The sequence below is a fragment of the Portunus trituberculatus genome, chromosome 48 (genome assembly GCF_017591435.1).
Source record: "Portunus trituberculatus isolate SZX2019 chromosome 48, ASM1759143v1, whole genome shotgun sequence".
In the NCBI taxonomy this organism is placed as follows: Eukaryota; Metazoa; Arthropoda; class Malacostraca; order Decapoda; family Portunidae; genus Portunus; species Portunus trituberculatus.
This window is the reverse complement of record NC_059302.1, coordinates 133425-150924: the sequence shown is the minus strand read 5'-3', so window position 1 is coordinate 150924 and position 17500 is coordinate 133425. Positions and strand designations below refer to the sequence as shown.

Genomic DNA, 17500 nt, shown 5'->3' with positions numbered 1-17500 from the left:
CAAAAGATGTCACGGCGTTGATCATTTAGTAGGTCAAGCTAGAAACAACCCACCTCAACACCTTACAGTGAGGAAGCCCAAAGAGTTAAACATTCCTGCACCCTCTATACAATTTAGCCTCGCGGCGCCGGAAGTGGTGTACTGTAATCAAGACATTGTATGGGACATTAATCAGACTCTCCTGGAACTCCGCCCGCTAACTCAGGTGTTCCCTACATTCTCAGGTGAAGGTCTCAAGGGCGTGACGATACAGTGCAGTAGAGTGACACCTTTTATTTTCTCTAAGTGTGTGTGTGTTTTTTTTTTTTCCTTGGCTGGTATCACGAGTAGATTTGGCGAGCGCAATTTAGGTCAGTGTGTACAGTTCGTTTAATTGGCTGAGAAATAGACGTGCAATTGGTTTTTTGGGTGTTATTGAAATATTTACTGTGTGTGGAAGAGACGTCCAATATATATCGTGCGTGGAGGAGATTTTAGTGTGTGTGTGTGTGTGTGTGTGTGTGTGTGTGTGTGTGTGTGTGTGTGTGTGTGTGTGTGTGTGTGATGTGGTCATAGCCAATCAAAACTTCAAGAAGACACTTTTCGGAGGGCAAATATTTCTTCTTTATATGACTATTATTTCATGCTACAGAACCATATGGTCAGTTTTACACACACACACACACACAAACACACACACACACACACACACACACACACACACACACACACACACACACACACACACACACACACACACACACACACACACACACACACACACACACACACACACACACACACACACACACACACACACACACACACACACACACACACACACACACACACACACACACACATTCCCCGGCCGGGTGGAGATATTTGGGTGTGTGTCCTTTCACGTGTAGTCCCTGTTCACCTAGCAGTGAGTAGATACGGGATGTAAATCGAGGAGTTGTGACCTTGTTGTCCCGGTGTGTGGTGTGTGCCTGCTCTCAGGCCTATCCGAAGATCGGAAATAATGAGCTCTGAGCTCGTTCAGTAGGGTAACGTCTGGCTGTCTCGTCAGAGACTGCAGCAGATCAGTGAAACACACACACACACACACAGAGAGAGAGAGAGAGAGAGAGAGAGAGAGAGAGAGAGAGAGAGAGAGAGAGAGAGAGAGAGAGAGAGAGAGAGAGAGAGAGTCAGGCAATTAAGAAATTACACACGAGAGAGAGAGAGAGAGAGAGAGAGAGAGAGAGAGAGAGAGAGAGAGAGAGAGAGAGAGACAAAAGGACAGCCTTGATAGCCTCTTCTTGTCTCCGCCACATTCCTCACCTGGTTTGCGGGACAGGTGCGGTGCGTGCAGGTATATGGAACTCACCTTGGCATCTCTCCTTTACTATGTCACTTACTCAACCCTTATTCTTTCCCACACACACACAGTTTTTTTTTTTTTTTTTTTTTGCTCACTCTTTCATTCACTGGCTGGATGGCTGGCTGGGTGAATGAGTGACTTAAGTGACTGACTGAGTGACTGATTGACTGACTGACTATTAATGGACAAAACTTCCTCCACAACCGTTCTATTGATATGAGAAACCTGAAGATGTTACGTATTTTAGTATTGTCTTTTTTTTTTCCTCTCTCATTAGCATCACTTCTTTCATAGTTAATTTCAAGGCAGTGGAAAGAAAACCTTGAAAGATAAAGGTTGTGCGCTAAGCAATTTTCATGGTGTTTGTAATGGTGATAGAAATACTAGTGATTCTAATCAATTCTACTACTACAACATCGTCACGTCTTCCTTCTCCCAGTACTTATTCCAAAACGAAAACGAAAAGTGCCATTTACTCTCCCCCACAACGTAACATTTTTATAACAGTATCGTTTTCTGACTCAAATTGACACCTTGCGTGGCCCGAAGCAGCAACACACACACTGAGAAGGAAAGACAAAAACAGCTAGATGGTTAGAGGGGGTAATGATAATTTGCACTATGAATCATCTTTTACCCTGCAGGAAGTAAATGAATAAGAGAAAAATAAGAGTGAATTATGTCCGGTAGAGAAAGGGAAAACTTTACACAGTAGTTGTAATTTGCAAGTCGCACACAGAAACACGTGTTAAATTAGCCAGATGTAGCGCGGAGTAAGCGACAGTATGTAAGTACACTCTTGTTAGCATAGCAGTGCTGGAGGAACGTGTGAGAGAGTGACGGAAGCTCATTTCTGGAGCTGAGGAATGGAAGGAGGAAGCCACGCTGTTTAAATTAAGTTAGAGTTAGCTACAAGGGAAAAAAAACACAAAGAATTTTTTTATTTATCTCATTGTTAGAAAATGCATTGTATTTTCTTCATTAGATGAGAAGTTATGTTTAAATGAAACTTCAAATATGATCAGATTTAATAAGCAACACAGTACATACTTCATCACGCGCGCGCGCATACACACACACACACACACACACACACACACACACACACACACACACACACACACACACACACACACACACACACACACACACACACACACACACCAGCAAACAGGAAGCCAGCGCCTGCCTCGCTTCATGACGCACAAGAATCTTCGCTAAGCCATTATCACGGCGGCCACTGCACTTTGCCGCGCCTCCTTCACCCACTCCCCCGCCACCTGCCGCAACACCCCGCCACAATCCATCCCGCCCCGCCACGCCCGTACCACCACGCGCCACCGATGCCGCCCCTCCACGACGAGAAGGGAATTCAGTTCAGGTGCAGGGCGGCCGCAAAATAGGGTCAGGGGGACATGAAGCGGAATCTGGAACTGCGAGGGTCTTAAGCGAGGAATTGAGGGACGTATAGAATCATAGATATTTTGTACTTCTGTTAGAGGTGTCTGCTAGGGACGGTTCTGGAGTAGTTAGGAATAATTTTAGGGATTTAGGGAGCTTATGTATAACTAATGATTTAGGGACAATTTTAGTGATCTACGGACATTAATATAGCGCTTAGGGTCTATGATCAAATTCCAGTGACACTTAAGAATATTTACAGCGTTTCAGGGACATTACAAGAATACTTAGGAACGTTTTCAGCTATCTAGGAATATCACAAGATTACTTAGAGACAAAATAGGCGTACTTAGGGAAAACTTCATTAATCTAGGGACACTATTATAAAGCGTTTAGGGTCTATCATTGAATTCCAGGGACATCACATGGATACTCCAGAATATTTGCAGCGTTTCAAGGACATTACAAGAACACTTCGGGACATTTTTAGCTATCTAGAAACGCCACAAGATTACCTATGGACAATATCAGTAAACTAGAAACTCACAAGTACACATAGAGACATTGTAGTATTGTCTCAAATGCAGTCACGTTTGAGAACACATAAATATCGGTGGCTGTTGTTTTTCTAGTGCATAGGGAACGGTAAGAACAAATACGTGAGCCATTTCTCGTGTTCGCTAAACTACGTATTGTCATTTGTAAAGTACGTGAAGGAGAACAGGATGGAATGGAACGAAGCTTGGTATTAGAGAGACTCGTTGGCTTACTTAGTGCAACGAAAACGTGACTTAGGGCGCCTTGGATGTGCTGGTGGTGGTGGTGGTGGTGGTGTAGGAGGGGCGGGAAAGGAGGTGGAGGAAGGATGGAAGGATGGATGGATTTCTCGTGACACCTGAATCACCTGTAATTTCTAATGACACTTCCCATACCCGGCTTCCCTTCCCTATTTTCCTCTTCCTCTTCCTCTCCTCAATTCCTCTGTGTGTGTGTGTGTGTGTGTGTGTGTGTGTGTGTGTGTGTGTGTGTGTGTGTGTGTGTGTGTGTGTGTGAAGGTCGGTTGTGTCTCACGATTTTTTTTTTATCTTATTTTTCCAGTGTCGCTCCAAATGTCATGATTCTCACTTAGTTATTTGGTCGTCTCTCTCTCTCTCTCTCTCTCTCTCTCTCTCTCTCTCTCTCTCTCTCTCTCTCTCTCTCTCTCTCTCTCTCTCTCTCTCTCTCTCTCTCTCTCTCTCTCTCTCTCTCTCTCTCTCTCTCTCTCTCTCTCTCTCTCTCTCTCTCTCTCTTTCAGTTTCTGGTATTTGTTAATTGTATTTTAATTTTTCAGTGTGGTTTTAATGACTTTCCGGGTGTTTTTATCCAGCCTCCACATTCCGTTTCTAATTACTGATTACCTTTTTAAGCTTTTAATTGTTGATATCTGAACAATCTGTTAATTAGTATCTATTTCCCAAATAATTACAACTTGCTTTCTTTACGAAATCTCTTACGTGTGAAATCTTTTCTGTAATAATCGTCAGAAATTCAGTTTTACTTTCTAGTTGATATACTTATACATCAATTTCAGTGATTTCCTAATGTTTATTACTTTTTATTAATCATCAAGCAATTCTAGTCTGTGGCTGTCTTTTATCGCTTTTGAATGAACAATCAACTATAAAGGAATCAGACATTTCAATTCTTTGGAAAGATCCCAATTAAACTGATATTTTGTTTTGATACTGTTCATTTATTTTTTACATTGCCATGACGACCATTGTATGTTTTATCAGCCCATGAAATGTTGGGCGTATTGCTTAGTGTTATGATAGTGTGGATGCGTGGAAGAAGTGAGACGGTGACCATGCGAGTGAGGGTGTGAGGAAAGGAAAGAGCGAGTAAAGAGTGTGTGAATGAGTAAAGGAGAGGGAGAGATTTGGGAGATGACTCAACAATGACGTGTATTATGGGAGAGTAAGTGTACCGAGGGTGTAAACAAGCGTGGTGTGGCTGGGGGTAGGCATTTTGGTGTTGCAAGTGTAGGTGTGGTTGTGTTCCTTGTGGAGTGTTGCGCTGCGTGTTGGTGCAGGTGTGGGTGTTGGTGTTGGTGTGTTGCATGGTGTGCTGACGTAGGCGTGGTGTCGCTGTGGTGATGAGCTGTGCTGGTGTTGGTGTTGGTGTGATGAGATGCACTATATTTTGAAACACTTATATACCTCACCTCAACTAACTTCAAAAGGCTCTAGTTGAAGCAAGTCGGGTTTCTAAGAGTATTTCTGCGGTTCTAGTAATATAGCAACGGGAATTCTGCATTAGTAATACGAAAAACTTTTCAGAACCTCAAGTTGAAGCATTGCAAGTTTTTAAGAGTATTTCTACGGTTCTAGTAACATAGCAACGGGATTTCCGCATTATTAATAAGAAAAACAGTCTTGAGAATCTGGCTAATCATCTTTGTGGCCTTTGAAAATAGTCGTGGTGAGAGAGCAGTGTTAGTGAATACAGTGTGATGTTATTGCGCTGCTTATTTAGTGACAATGTATAGCAACTAGGGATCACACAGAGGCAGGGCAGAGAGGTAACTAAATATATGGTTGTTGAATCAGTTTCGTAAGAGAAAGTTAGAAAAAGGTGAATAGGGAATGAGTGGACGTAAAGAAGTGAGATGAGAAACTGGTGGGATGGCCTTGAATAGACAGACAGTTGACAGAGAGACGTATAGAAAATTAAAATGCCCTTGTCTTGCATTGGAATCGGAGAGTCTAATGATGATGATGATGATAATGGTGTAGTCTTGTGATATGGAGTGATGTAGCGAGGTGGTGTTGACTGTTATGGTGGTGGTGGTGGTGGTGGTGGTGGTGATGTTGTGGTTACGTCACTGACACAACAAGGGAGCCAAGTGTTGCCTGAAGGCTTCACGTGCCGCTTCTTGACACCTGCCCGTGAAAAGGTTAATGAATCACGTGTTTGTTTGTTAATGTATTCACACGCCAGGAAGCAGCAGATCTATTGACGCTGAACAAATATTCATTACATAGAGAAAAAATATAATTACTTCTCTCAAATGGCAAATAAAGAAAACGAAGTACTTAATAGTGTAAAAAAAGAATATCTTAACAATCAAAAACAAGTAAAGAGATGCCCGAGAACGTAATTATTTCTATTATAACAGCAACTGAAAAAAAAACAATTGCTTCTATTACAAAGAAACACAGAGCATATTTTTCTTTCTGGTTTGTTCGTTCGTATCAATTTACTTTAACGGACAAGTAAAAGAGAATACTGATTTTATTTTATTTTTTATTAAGAATTTACTGCAATCGAGTTATTGTGCACGTGAGGAAAATGAAGAAATAAAACTGAAATTATAAGCCAGCGTCGTGAAGGCAGGATAGTATCAAGATCGCAGCATTACACAGTCTTTTTTTTTTTTTTTATCTTTTCTCTCTTCTATCTTCTTTTATCTGGTTTCTCCTCGTAACTGTGCATCGTGCAGCGCAGACTGTGCTCCCCCGCCTCCTGCCTCCTCGCCTCCCTTCCTCTCTCCCTGCCTCCCTGCCTCTCTGCTTCCCTGCTTCCCCTCAGGCCTCACAATGCGTCATCCTGGAGCGCCACGTGTTCTGTACTTGTAGTGAAAGCACACCACCACCAGCACCGCCAACACTACCACCGCCACCACAACAACGATAACATGAAAGAAACTGAAAAATATGTATTCAGCCTCTCCACATTACTTTTATCATTATTATTGTCGTTCTCAAAGGCAGCAGTTGTGTTCACTTATCTTAATCAAACAGTACCTGAGCTCCTTGGCGGTTTCCTTAGTGAATTTCGCTCTGAATCTTAAAGCAATGACAGCAAAATTTGAGGCACCAATGACAAGGTTAGGTCTCACTTTGGCGAGGGAAAACTGCAACCCAGACATAGGAGCCACTGATTTTTTCGTACACACACACACACACACACACACACACACACACACAGACATTTTCCACTTTTCCTTATATATGTTTGTGTGTGTGTGTGTGTGTGTGTGTGTGTGTGTGTGTGTGTGTGTGTGTGTGTGTGTGTGTGTGTGTGTGTGTGTGTGTGTGTGTGTGTGTGTGTGTGTGTGTGTGTGTGTGTTGGGTATGGCTGTTAGCCGTATCATTACATTAATCATCACCGTAAGTTAACATCAAAACCGCATTTTTAATTCCACTTGCACATAGGAGAGAGAGAGAGAGAGAGAGAGAGAGAGAGAGAGAGAGAGAGAGAGAGAGAGAGAGAGATATTACGTTGAAAATAATTCTTATATATTCCCGGAAAATGAGCAGCTTCTTGCATAACTTTTCTTCATCTCCTTACGTCCTCTACCTCCGTCTCCGCCTCCCTCTCTCCCTCCTCCCTCCTCCCTAGTCCTTGTTGCCGCGTCACCGTCTGTGCTTCGTCGGGAGAAGGGAAAAGGAAAGGGGGAGGAGAAAGATGGGGGAAGGCGTGAAATGTGTCACTCCACCCTACCTTTTGTGTACCTCTCGTGTGTGTGTGTGTGTGTGTGTGTGTGTGTGTGTGTGTGTGTGTGTGTGTGTGTGTGTGTGTGTGTGTGTGTGTGTGTGTGTGTGTGTGTGTGTGTTTCCCGTCAAGGAGGTCACCTGTAAACCATTAATCTTAAGGTGTCTCATTCTTAAACGTCCTTGACATTCTTCCTTCACCACCGTTGCTTTTCCTTCACTATTGTTATTCCCTCCTTCTCCTCCTCCTCCTCCTCCTCCTCCTCCTCCTCCTCCTCCTCCTCCTCCTCCTTCTCTCCCCTAGAGCTTATCACTATATTTTTCCATCCTCTCATCCCTCTACTCCCTCTCACTAGTGCAAACTCTCCCTTTCTCTGCTCTCCCAGTTTATTCCTTCAGCATCTCTCTCTTTGCCTTTACCCTTTCACCAATCCAATGTTGCCGTCACTCACCGCGCGTCTTCCCCAACAGAGCACCGGCGAGGAGAGCGAGGTCACGCTGCCCACCTGCATCCCGGTGCCCGACGACCAGCCAGAGACGTCCCCGGTCGTCCTCAGCGGCTTCAAGGGACAGCTGGACTCTGCCGTCTCTCAGTATATCTCGCAGGTCAAGGATCTCGGCTTCAAGGACGAGCCAGCCAAGGATCACAAACTCCTCGCCGTCAAGTTCCAGCTTGACGCACAGGACATCAGTCTCAAGGACGAGGAAGTGGACGGGGTGAAAGAGATCCTGAAGGAAGACAAGGGACAGCAGACACAGCTGGAAGAGGAAGAAGACATAGATGAAGAAGCGTTAGATGTGTTGGAGGAGGAGGTGCCTTCCCTGGACAACCCGCTGTATCTCACCCTCAGCGAATGTAACTCTGGCCTCCTTGACCCCTTCGAGGAGCCAGGGTCGGTACACTTCTACGAGAACAGCCGCGTGCTAAGAGAGGACGAACACATCTACGAGAACGTGGACAACTCTGCCGGGGAGTACGACACATCAGAGAGTGAGGAGCACCTGTACGACACCTTGCCAAGGCACAAGCCTCACGTGCCGCCCAAGCCAGACTTCCTGTCGCAGCTAGCGGCGCGGCAGAGTGAGCCCGTCAAGCGTGCCTGGAATCCCTTTGTCAGCCTGAGTGTGGAGACTGGCGACACGCCGCCGCTCAGCACCGCCTCCTCCCTCTCCTCGCCGGACTCCAGCCACACGGACGAGAGCAGCCCCGCCCGCACCGACACCAACCCGTTCAGGTCCTCAGGCCCGCGGGACACCAGCGAGCAGACGCTTCTCCTCGAGGGATCGGAAACCTCAGACTTGGGATCCTCTGGAGGAGAGTATGACGTGGTGTCTGTAGAGGACTGGCCGCTGCCACCCACGCCCCCGCCCAGTGAAGAAGTGATCGCCGAGCAGGAACCCTTACCTCCACCACCTCCAGAAATAGCCCTTCAGCAGCTGGAGGAAGAAGTGCTTCGACAAGAGGAGGAGGACAGGAAGCTTGCGCTGCAGAAGGCCAAGAAGGTGATTGAGCGAGAGTACGGCCGCAAGGCGCAGCAGCAGGATCTTGCTGATCGTGTGGAGGCCGTCAACACTTCCCTGCAGGAGAGATTGAAAGCGGGTAAGGTAAGGAAGCCCGTAAAGCAGCCCAAGATCATCCAGATTGACGAGGACGATAGTGAGGAGTTTGAGACCCCGGCCATCAGGCACTCTGTCATCATCGAGCTCAAGGACTCCCTCCTTGACACGCCCAAGAGCCTCAAGCCCTCAGAGGTGCGCCGGGAGAGCATTAGACGCAGCCAGAGCCTCAAGTACTCCGGTGTGGTCAGGAGGTCAACAAACGGCAGAGTAACCCGGCGGGAATCCCTCACACAGATTTTCCCAAGCCTCCAGGACCAACTGGGCAAGCCAGACCCTCCCAAGGATCCCGCCACACAGGAAGCAGCAGCAGCAGCAGACAGGAAGGACGCGTCTTTGGACTCGTCCATCTCAAGTGTTGCCGACAGTGTCATCGACACCTCGAGTGACTCATCTTGCGAGATGAAGGACACAGTTGTGGATGACGCGACTCCTGTTGGCGGACGTGACCCCTTCACGGGCAGCCCCGTCACAGCGCCGCCCCTCAGCCCTGTGCCCATCGCCGCCCCACCAGCAGAGTTCCAGAATGAAGACGGCACGGATGGCGTGTACAGCGCCAGCGTAGTCAGCATTCACTCTGGGCCTTCGTCCCTGGCCAGCGGCGCTCCTGACTCTCTACGGAGTGAAGCAAGCGTCGCCGAGGCCGTCCCGGGACCAGACACCATCCCTGAGGAGCCTCCCTTTGACTCCATGGAGCCAGACTCACTGATGTCTGAATGCGAGTCGCCGCGAGGTAAGGAGGCGAGAGTCGGAGTTCAGTCCTCAAGGAACATTGGCGCCGCCATCATGGAGCGACACGAGATAGACCTGCAGAAGAAGCGAGAGAATCTGAATCTGCCGGAACACTCGCTGCTGGAGTTCGGGGACACCGTGCGTGACCTGGAGCAGCAGCGACGCTCCGTCATCAAGCAGATGACGGTAAAGGCCAAGCGCAAGGACACGTGGATCAAGACCTTCAACATGCATGACCAGGGCAAGGAGGAATTCATTCCTGTCGCCCCCTCACGCTCCAGAAGAAAGAATTCCCCATGTCGCCCCGCAGAGCCTGACCTTCCCGCCGCAGAGCCAAAGCCAACAGTCTCTTCAGCGCCTCAGAGTCGTGTCTTCAATTGTTTCCAGCAACAACAAACCACTGACGAGACTCCTGTCATTCCTCCTAAGATGTCTCGCAAGAAAAAAGCTGCAGCGGAGGCACAGCTGCCTCCTGCCGTCGCAGAGGAGCACGTCATTTCCCCCAAGAACACAGAGGTGCTCGCCGCCATATTTTCCTCTCCTGTAAAGACTTCTAAGGATATTGAGGAAACACGGAACATGTCTAGTCTGGAGCCGGAGCTTGTCAGACTGGAAAAGGAAGCCTGGGAAGAACCAACAGTGAATGATGAAACACCCACATGCACTCTGCTGAATGCTCCTGACGTCCAGACCAGCGAGGAGAGCGAGGTCGCTGACGAGGCCAAGGAAACAGCAACCCTCCTGCCGGACCTCTCTTCCATGCTCGTCCCTGTCCTCGCCCCTGCACCTACCCCATCATTGACCCCTGCACCCGCACCTGCATTTGACCCTGCACCTGCCCCTGACTTCCCCGCCGATCCTGAAACTCTTCCAGATCCTGAAACCTTTCCTGCTCTTGAAACCTTCCCCGCTGCTCCTGAAAACTTCCCTGCTCCAGAAACCTTGCTCCCTGCTCCTGAAACCTTCCCTGCTCCCGAAACCTTCTCTGCTCCTGAAACCTTCCCTGCTCCTGAAACCTTCCCTGCTCCTGAAATTTTCCCAGCTGCTCCTGAAACCTTCCCTTCTGCTCCTGATACTTTCCCGGACCCTAAAATTCTCCCAGCTCCTGAAACCTTCCCCCCTCCTGAGCTGGTTGAGTGCCAGGTGTCTGAGAACAAGCAGGAGGAGGTGGTGCCCGCTAGCGATACTGTTGATGGCGAGGACTTGAGGGTGAAGGAAAAGAATGAACTGAACCTCGCCCACAGTGCTATGGCAGCTGTGTATCAGAACTCCCAGCAGCAGCAGAAGGAAGAGGCAAAGGACATCCCACCGCTCGCTCAGGACACGACACTGAGCGAGAAGGCAGCTAACGACCAGCACAACGCCCAAAACCTCGTAGATGAAGAAGGTAAGTAGTTTGGTTCCTGCAGAAGTAGTAGTATTAGCAGTAGTAGTAGCAGTAGTAGTAATAGTAATAGTAGTAGTAGTATTAGAAGTAGTAGTTAACGTGATAATTGTAGCGGTGTGACGTGACTGTGAGTGTTACAAAGAGGGACGTGGAAAGAAAGTTAAGGGAAAGAAGGAATGAAAGGAGAGAGAGGGAGGGAAGAGAGAGGAGTGCAGTGAATGGAGAGTTAAACGTTCTTCCCAAGGCGTTCGTTCACACACTTACACACACACACACACACACACACACACACACACACACACACACACACACACACACACACACACACACACACACACACAAGCGTGGTGCATGCACTCATTTGTTTGTATGTTCTCGTACACAGACTAAACTCTCTCCTGCCATTCTGTAAAGGAGCTTTCATACACAACAAACAGACAGACAGACAGACAGACAGACACACAGACAAATACCGGAAGTAAAATGTCCCAAAAACTTCCGCCTTTGGTTGAAATTAAAACAGAATAAGAAGAAAGAGTAAAAGAAACAGAAGGAAAAAGAAGAAATCAGAGCATGTCATTGAGATTTTTTTTTCCTTTTATTGTGAAGGATCGATAGTTTTTCATCTGTTTTGTGCGTCTAGTTCGTTTTCCTTCATTCGTCTCGCAAAAATAAAAAAAAATAAAAAGCAGACGTGCGTGAAATCCATATCTTTCTTCCCTATTTTTTCCTTCTTTTATTTTTGCAGGAGGAAAAAAATGAAAGGGTTAATAGTATGGAAGGCATAAGTGTAAGAGAGAGAGAGAGAGAGAGAGAGAGAGAGAGAGAGAAGAGAGAAGAGAGAGAGAGAGAGAGAGAGAGAGAGAGAGAGAGAGAGGAAAAAAATCATAAGAGGAAAAAAATGAGAGATGGAGAGAAGAGAGTGGAGGGAAGAAGGTAACAGGTATCGAGTAGCGACAGGTAGTACTGTGGAGACTAATTAGACACAGGTAAACGAGGTAATTGGTAGTTAGTCACAGCAGTTCTCTCTCTCTCTCTCTCTCTCTCTCTCTCTCTCTCTCTCTCTCTCTCTCTTTTTTTTTTTTTTTTTTTTTTAATTTATTACATATTTTTCATACATTGGTGAGTCAAGAGCTTCAGTAGGGTTGCTGAGAACTATCTTTGACATGGAATTAAATACACGGAACAACTAAAATATGCAAAACTAAATTACCAATTATACAGACACGTACAGTACATGTGCTATTTACATGCTATGGTTGTTTAATCCATGCATTGGCAGCAGACTTAAAGGTGTGTAGGGAGGTGGTGTAGTGAAGCTGTGTCTGCATAACCAGATGGTTCCACATTCGCGTATAACGTGGAAGGAAGGAGCGAAGGAAGGTCTCCGTCCTAGCAAAAGGGACGACGAGTTGGTGAACCCTGGATGTGGCAGCTCTGGTGGTGTGGCCATGTGGCTGTGCCCAGGGCTGGCGGAGTGCAGTCAGGTGCGGGGCGCCTTGCTTATGTGTCTTGTAGATGACACACAACCCTGCCACATCACGACGCTGCTGAAGAGGCTGCATGGTAGGGGACGGCTGGTCTGGCGGGGCCTTTAGACGTATCAGGCGTTGTGCTCGATGCTGGATCTTGTCTAGAAGGCTTAAGTATGAGGGGGGGCAGGACAACCAGGTGAGAGGGCATACTCCATAAGGGGCGGACTTGAGCTGCATATAGGGTGGAGATTCCCTGGGAGTCGAGGAGATGTGAGACGCGCCGGATGCAGCTAAGTTTCCATGCGGCTTTCTTGGCTATAGTCCTGACGTGTCCAGTGAAGGTCAGGGCACTGTTCATTTCACACCAAGTATGGAGATGGAAGCCTGCAGGGTAACGCCCTTCCATCAAGTAAGATGGTGGGTGTGTCAGGGGGGGAGTGTCGTCGGGAAACCAGCATCACCTGTGTCTTGTCAGGAGCAAGTTCCACTTGCCATCGATGCCCCCATGAAACTATGGTTTGCAGTACCTGGTTGATGTGTGCGACAGTCGCACAGTGATCACCGCTGTCGCAAGGGAATGTCAGGGTACAGTCATCGGCGTATGCATGTGCCTCTGGAATGAGCTGGAGCAGGTCATTAAAAAATGCATTCCAGAGGAGAGGGCCGAGAACACTACCCTGTGGGACGCTGGCAGAGATAGGATGTTGGTCTGATGTTTGTCCATTCATCACCACTCTGAGGTATCTGCCTCGCAGGTAGTCTTGCAGCAAGAGGAGCAGATGCCCGTGGATACCCAAGCTGTTCAGTTTGGTGATTAGGCCGTGATGCCACACCCTGTCGAATGCTCCCGCAATGTCGAGAGCAATGATAAAGGTGTCTTTTCCCTGGTCTAGGGACTTATGCCAGGTGGTGGATAATTGAAGTAACAGGTCTGCTGCTGACCTGTTATTTCTGAAACCAAATTGTTTGGTATTAAGTAGATGATGTGAGCCGAGAAAGCAAGATATTTTGTTTGCTATAATGGCTTCAAGTATTTTACCAGGAACTGAGAGAAGGGAGATAGGTCTATAGTTCTTGGGATCAGTCCTCTTGCCCTTTTTGTGTATTGCCACCACTCTGGCACCCTTCCAGAGGGTGGGCCACACTCCAGTGGTGATGCAGTGCTGAAAAATGGCGGTGAGGGGTGTAGCCAGCTGAGAGGCACAGTGCTTAAGGATATGAGGGCTTATGTTGTCTGGGCCTAAGGCCTTGTTAGTGTCAACTTGTGACAGACGTTGCCGTACTTCCTCAATAGTGATGGTAATGGTGGAAAGTTTCGCATTTGTGAGGGCTGGCACAAATGGAGGAGGGCGCTCAGGATCAGGTACTGACATCTTGTTGGAGAAAAAAGATGCAAGTACTTCAGCTTTGTCCTTATTTTTGGTGGCCACTGTACCATCGGACTTGTGTAGTGGTGGAACATCATCATCTGATGTCAGGCCTTGCTGCTGCTTAAGTGTGGTCCACCAGGTCTTACTACCCACTGAACGACCGCTGAGTTTGGTCTTAAGGTCTTCTTGCCAGCGTCGTTGAGCCCACTGTTGTACTTGTCGCATGGCTGCACAAGCGTGCTTGTAGCGCTCCTTATTAAATTGGGTAGCATGGCGTGAATACAGTTTCAAGCGCGACTCTTTTCATCAGCTGCCACTCTACACTGGTAACCAAACCAGGGCTGGTCAAGGGGCTTAACAGTGTAGGAATGGCAGGAACATACCTTTCTTGGTACTTGAGCAGAGTACGTGTAAAAGTGTGTACTTGATTATTGATGTCTCCTACGAGGATGCTGCTCCAGGGCGTTTGTTGTAAGGTGTTGCAGAGACCTTTCCAGTCTGCTTTTCCCCACAACCAGTTGGTGCGTGTCACAGCATCATCCCTCTGAGGTGCAACCTGGATTACGCTCAGGACAGCCACATGATCTGATGATCCCACAGCACTGAGTGGAGTGCAGGTGACAACACTGTCTGGTAGATCGCTAACGACAGGATCTAGAGATGAGCCAGAAGTATGAGTGGGAAAATCAACATAATTGGAGAGACCATGTACTGTGAGGAGTTCCTCAAAAGATCTTGCAACCAAGTGTTGGTTCATGTCACCAACAATGACGACGTGGTTACAAGTGTGTTGTTGCAGCAGCTCATCGAGGTGAGATTGGAGGAATGCAATGGGCTCATTACCGTGCCACTGTGGACGGTAACACACACACAGCAAGACGGTCTGGTGTTGAGCCCATATCTTGAAAAACATCATCTCAAGATGATTTGGAAGGGTGACGTCAAGTAGTTGGACCGACAGACTCTTGTGGAAGGAAACGGCAACACCACCAAAGGTTCCGCGCGTCCTGTCGCGTCGATACCATCTCGTGTATCCGCTCATGTGTCCAAAGTTGTCAGGAATTGACTCATTTAGAAAGGTTTCTACTGTTGCAACAATGTCCGGAGTGTGAGGAATCACGTGACTATTGACGAGGTCTCCTATGTTCGTTTGAAGTCCTCGGACATTGGCAGAGATGATGGTAAGTTGATCACGAGACTTATGGGCGGGCATGACTCCAGGCTGTTTGAGTGAAGTTTGGCGGGTGGGAATTGGATGAATGGGCGGGGTTAGGGTCAGGGTAGAGCGGTTGTGGGTATGTTGTATAAACCTGATTTCCTGGTACAGGTGCCCATTTACCGGTGAGAGGCTGGGGTAAGGCAGGGCCAGAGGCAGGATGAGCAAGAGGAAGGAATCGACTTAGTGTCTGAACAATTAAGGCGTTGTTTTGTGCCTGCTCAGTTGAGATTCTGCGGAATAAGTTTTCCTCTCTCTCCTGCGCGATACGAGTGCGACACTCCTCAACAGTGTGGCCCACTCGCAGACAGTAGGTGCACTTTTTCCTCCTTAGGCAGTTGGCCTCTGTGTGACCGTTACGCCTGCAGTGTTTGCAGTAACCTCTTGACTGGTTACGTGGCGAGGATCGGAATGAAACAGTGCTTCCTGAGACTGGTTTGCTAGAGTGACCTGTCTGCAATTCCTTCTTGTTATTTTTGTTATTCTCCGTGATCCTGGTGTTACGAGTATTTGTGGGTGCAACGACTGACTTAGTCTCACCCTCAGATGTAGCAGTAACAGTCTGAGGTGGGGTGGGTGACTGGGGCCAGACGAGGTGGTGGTGGTGGTGTTGGTGGTAGACTGAAGTGGTTGAGGCTTCCCTGATGTCCACCAGTTTGCTGTTGCGTTACTGGAGGCCACTTGTCTATCCCACTCTTTATCTATGCTGTGAGACCTAGCGGTGGCAGCGATCGATCTCGTGTCAAGTTCCTCTGTGCTGGATCTTGTAGAAGAAATGTTGTCAATGAAATCCAGGACGGTGACTACAGCATCCCTTTTCTCAGCCAGTGTTTGCGAGGTGGTTTCGAAAAAACTTAGGATGTTTTTCTTCCTCGTCAGTTCCACTCTTAGTTGCCGAATGATCTCAACTAATTCTCTAGGCTCTAACTGCAAGAGATCTTCGAGTTCATCATCTCCTGCAGGCGCAACAGAGGAGTCAGCATCAGACGGGTCAGCGTCTCCCTCTAGACTCTCGTCCTCGGCCGCCTGGTATACCACAGGGGCAGTGATTCCCAGAGCTTCGCGCAGAGCAGTAGTCTCACAGCAGTCAAAGGTATTATTGTCACCGAGACATGTGGTGTGGGAGGTGTTGGGGCAATCACCATCACCAATCTCTCTCTCTCTCTCTCTCTCTCTCTCTCTCTCTCTCTCTCTCTCTCTCGTCGTAGCAATGAGCCAATTAAATGACATGTATTTTTAGCATTTAAGTGGAAAGCGTGTGAGGAAAGTCAGATGTTGAGAGAAGAGAGAAGAAGAGAGAGAGAGAGAGAGAGAGAGAGAGAGAGAGAGAGAGAGAGAGAGAGAGAGAGAGAGAGAGAGAGAGAATCGTGACATGTTTGATAAGTTATCCCAGCATGACTCTCTCTCTCTCTCTCTCTCTCTCTCTCTCTCTCTCTCTCTCTCTCTCTCTCTCTCTCTCTCTCTCTCTCTCTCTCTCTCTCTCTCTCTCTCTCTCTCTCTCTCTCTCTCTCTCTCTCTCTCTCTCTCTCTCTCTCTCTCTCTCTCTCTCTCTCTCTCTCTCTCTCTCTCTCTCTCTCTCTCTCTCTCTCTCTCTCTCTCTCTCTCTCTCTCTCTCTCTCTCTCTCTCTCTCTCTCTCTCTCTCTCTCTCTCTCTCTCTCTCTCTCTCTCTCTCTCTCTCTCTCTCTCTCTCTCTCTCTCTCTCTCTCTCTCTCTCTCTCTCTCTCTCTCTCTCTCTCTCTCTCTCTCTCTCTCTCTCTCTCTCTCTCTCTCTCTCTCTCTCTCTCTCTCTCTCTCTCTCTCTCTCTCTCTCTCTCTCTCTCTCTCTCTCTCTCTCTCTCTCTCTCTCTCTCTCTCTCTCTCTCTCTCTCTCTCTCTCTCTCTCTCTCTCTCTCTCTCTCTCTGTCAATCGATAAACACGGTACTTAGGGTTGAACAGATGGCTTTGAGCTCATTGACTTCCTTCCAAACCACAACCTCCTCCTCCTCCTCCTCCTCCTCCTCCTCCTCTCTTTCTCTTCCTCTTCCTCTTCCTCTTCCTCTTCCTCCTCCTCGTCCTCCTCACGTTTGTCATTTCCGTATTCTTCCCCCTCCATTGTTGTTATTTATGTGTATGTTGTTCTGTTGTTCTTGTAGTAGTAGTAGTGGTGGTGGTGGTGGTGTTAGTAGTAGCAGTTGTTGTTTCTTTGATTTTATAAGTATTACTACTACTGCTACTACTACTACTACTACTACTACTACTACTACTACTACTACTACTGCTGCTGCTGCTACTGCTACTACTACTACTACTACTACTACTACTACTACTACTATTACTACTGCTACTACTACTACTACTACTACTACTACTACTACTACTACTACTACTACTACTACTACTACTACTACTACTACTACTACTACTACTACTACTACTACTACTACTACTACTACTACTACTACTACTACTACTACTACTACTACTACTACTATTTTTCGTTT

General features: G+C 47.5%; 1 protein-coding gene across 8 annotated transcripts in view; it reads left to right on the top strand.

The window, feature by feature from the left end:
• Nucleotides 1–17500, top strand: part of LOC123498474 (proteoglycan 4-like) — a 167576-nt gene that overhangs the window by 30893 nt on the left and 119183 nt on the right. For all 8 annotated transcript variants that reach the window (XM_045245578.1, XM_045245584.1, XM_045245583.1 and 5 more), the window contains exon 2: nt 7693–10957. In XM_045245578.1, coding sequence (XP_045101513.1) covers nt 7693–10957 — 3265 coding nt within the window. The remainder of the gene's footprint in view (nt 1–7692; nt 10958–17500) is intronic.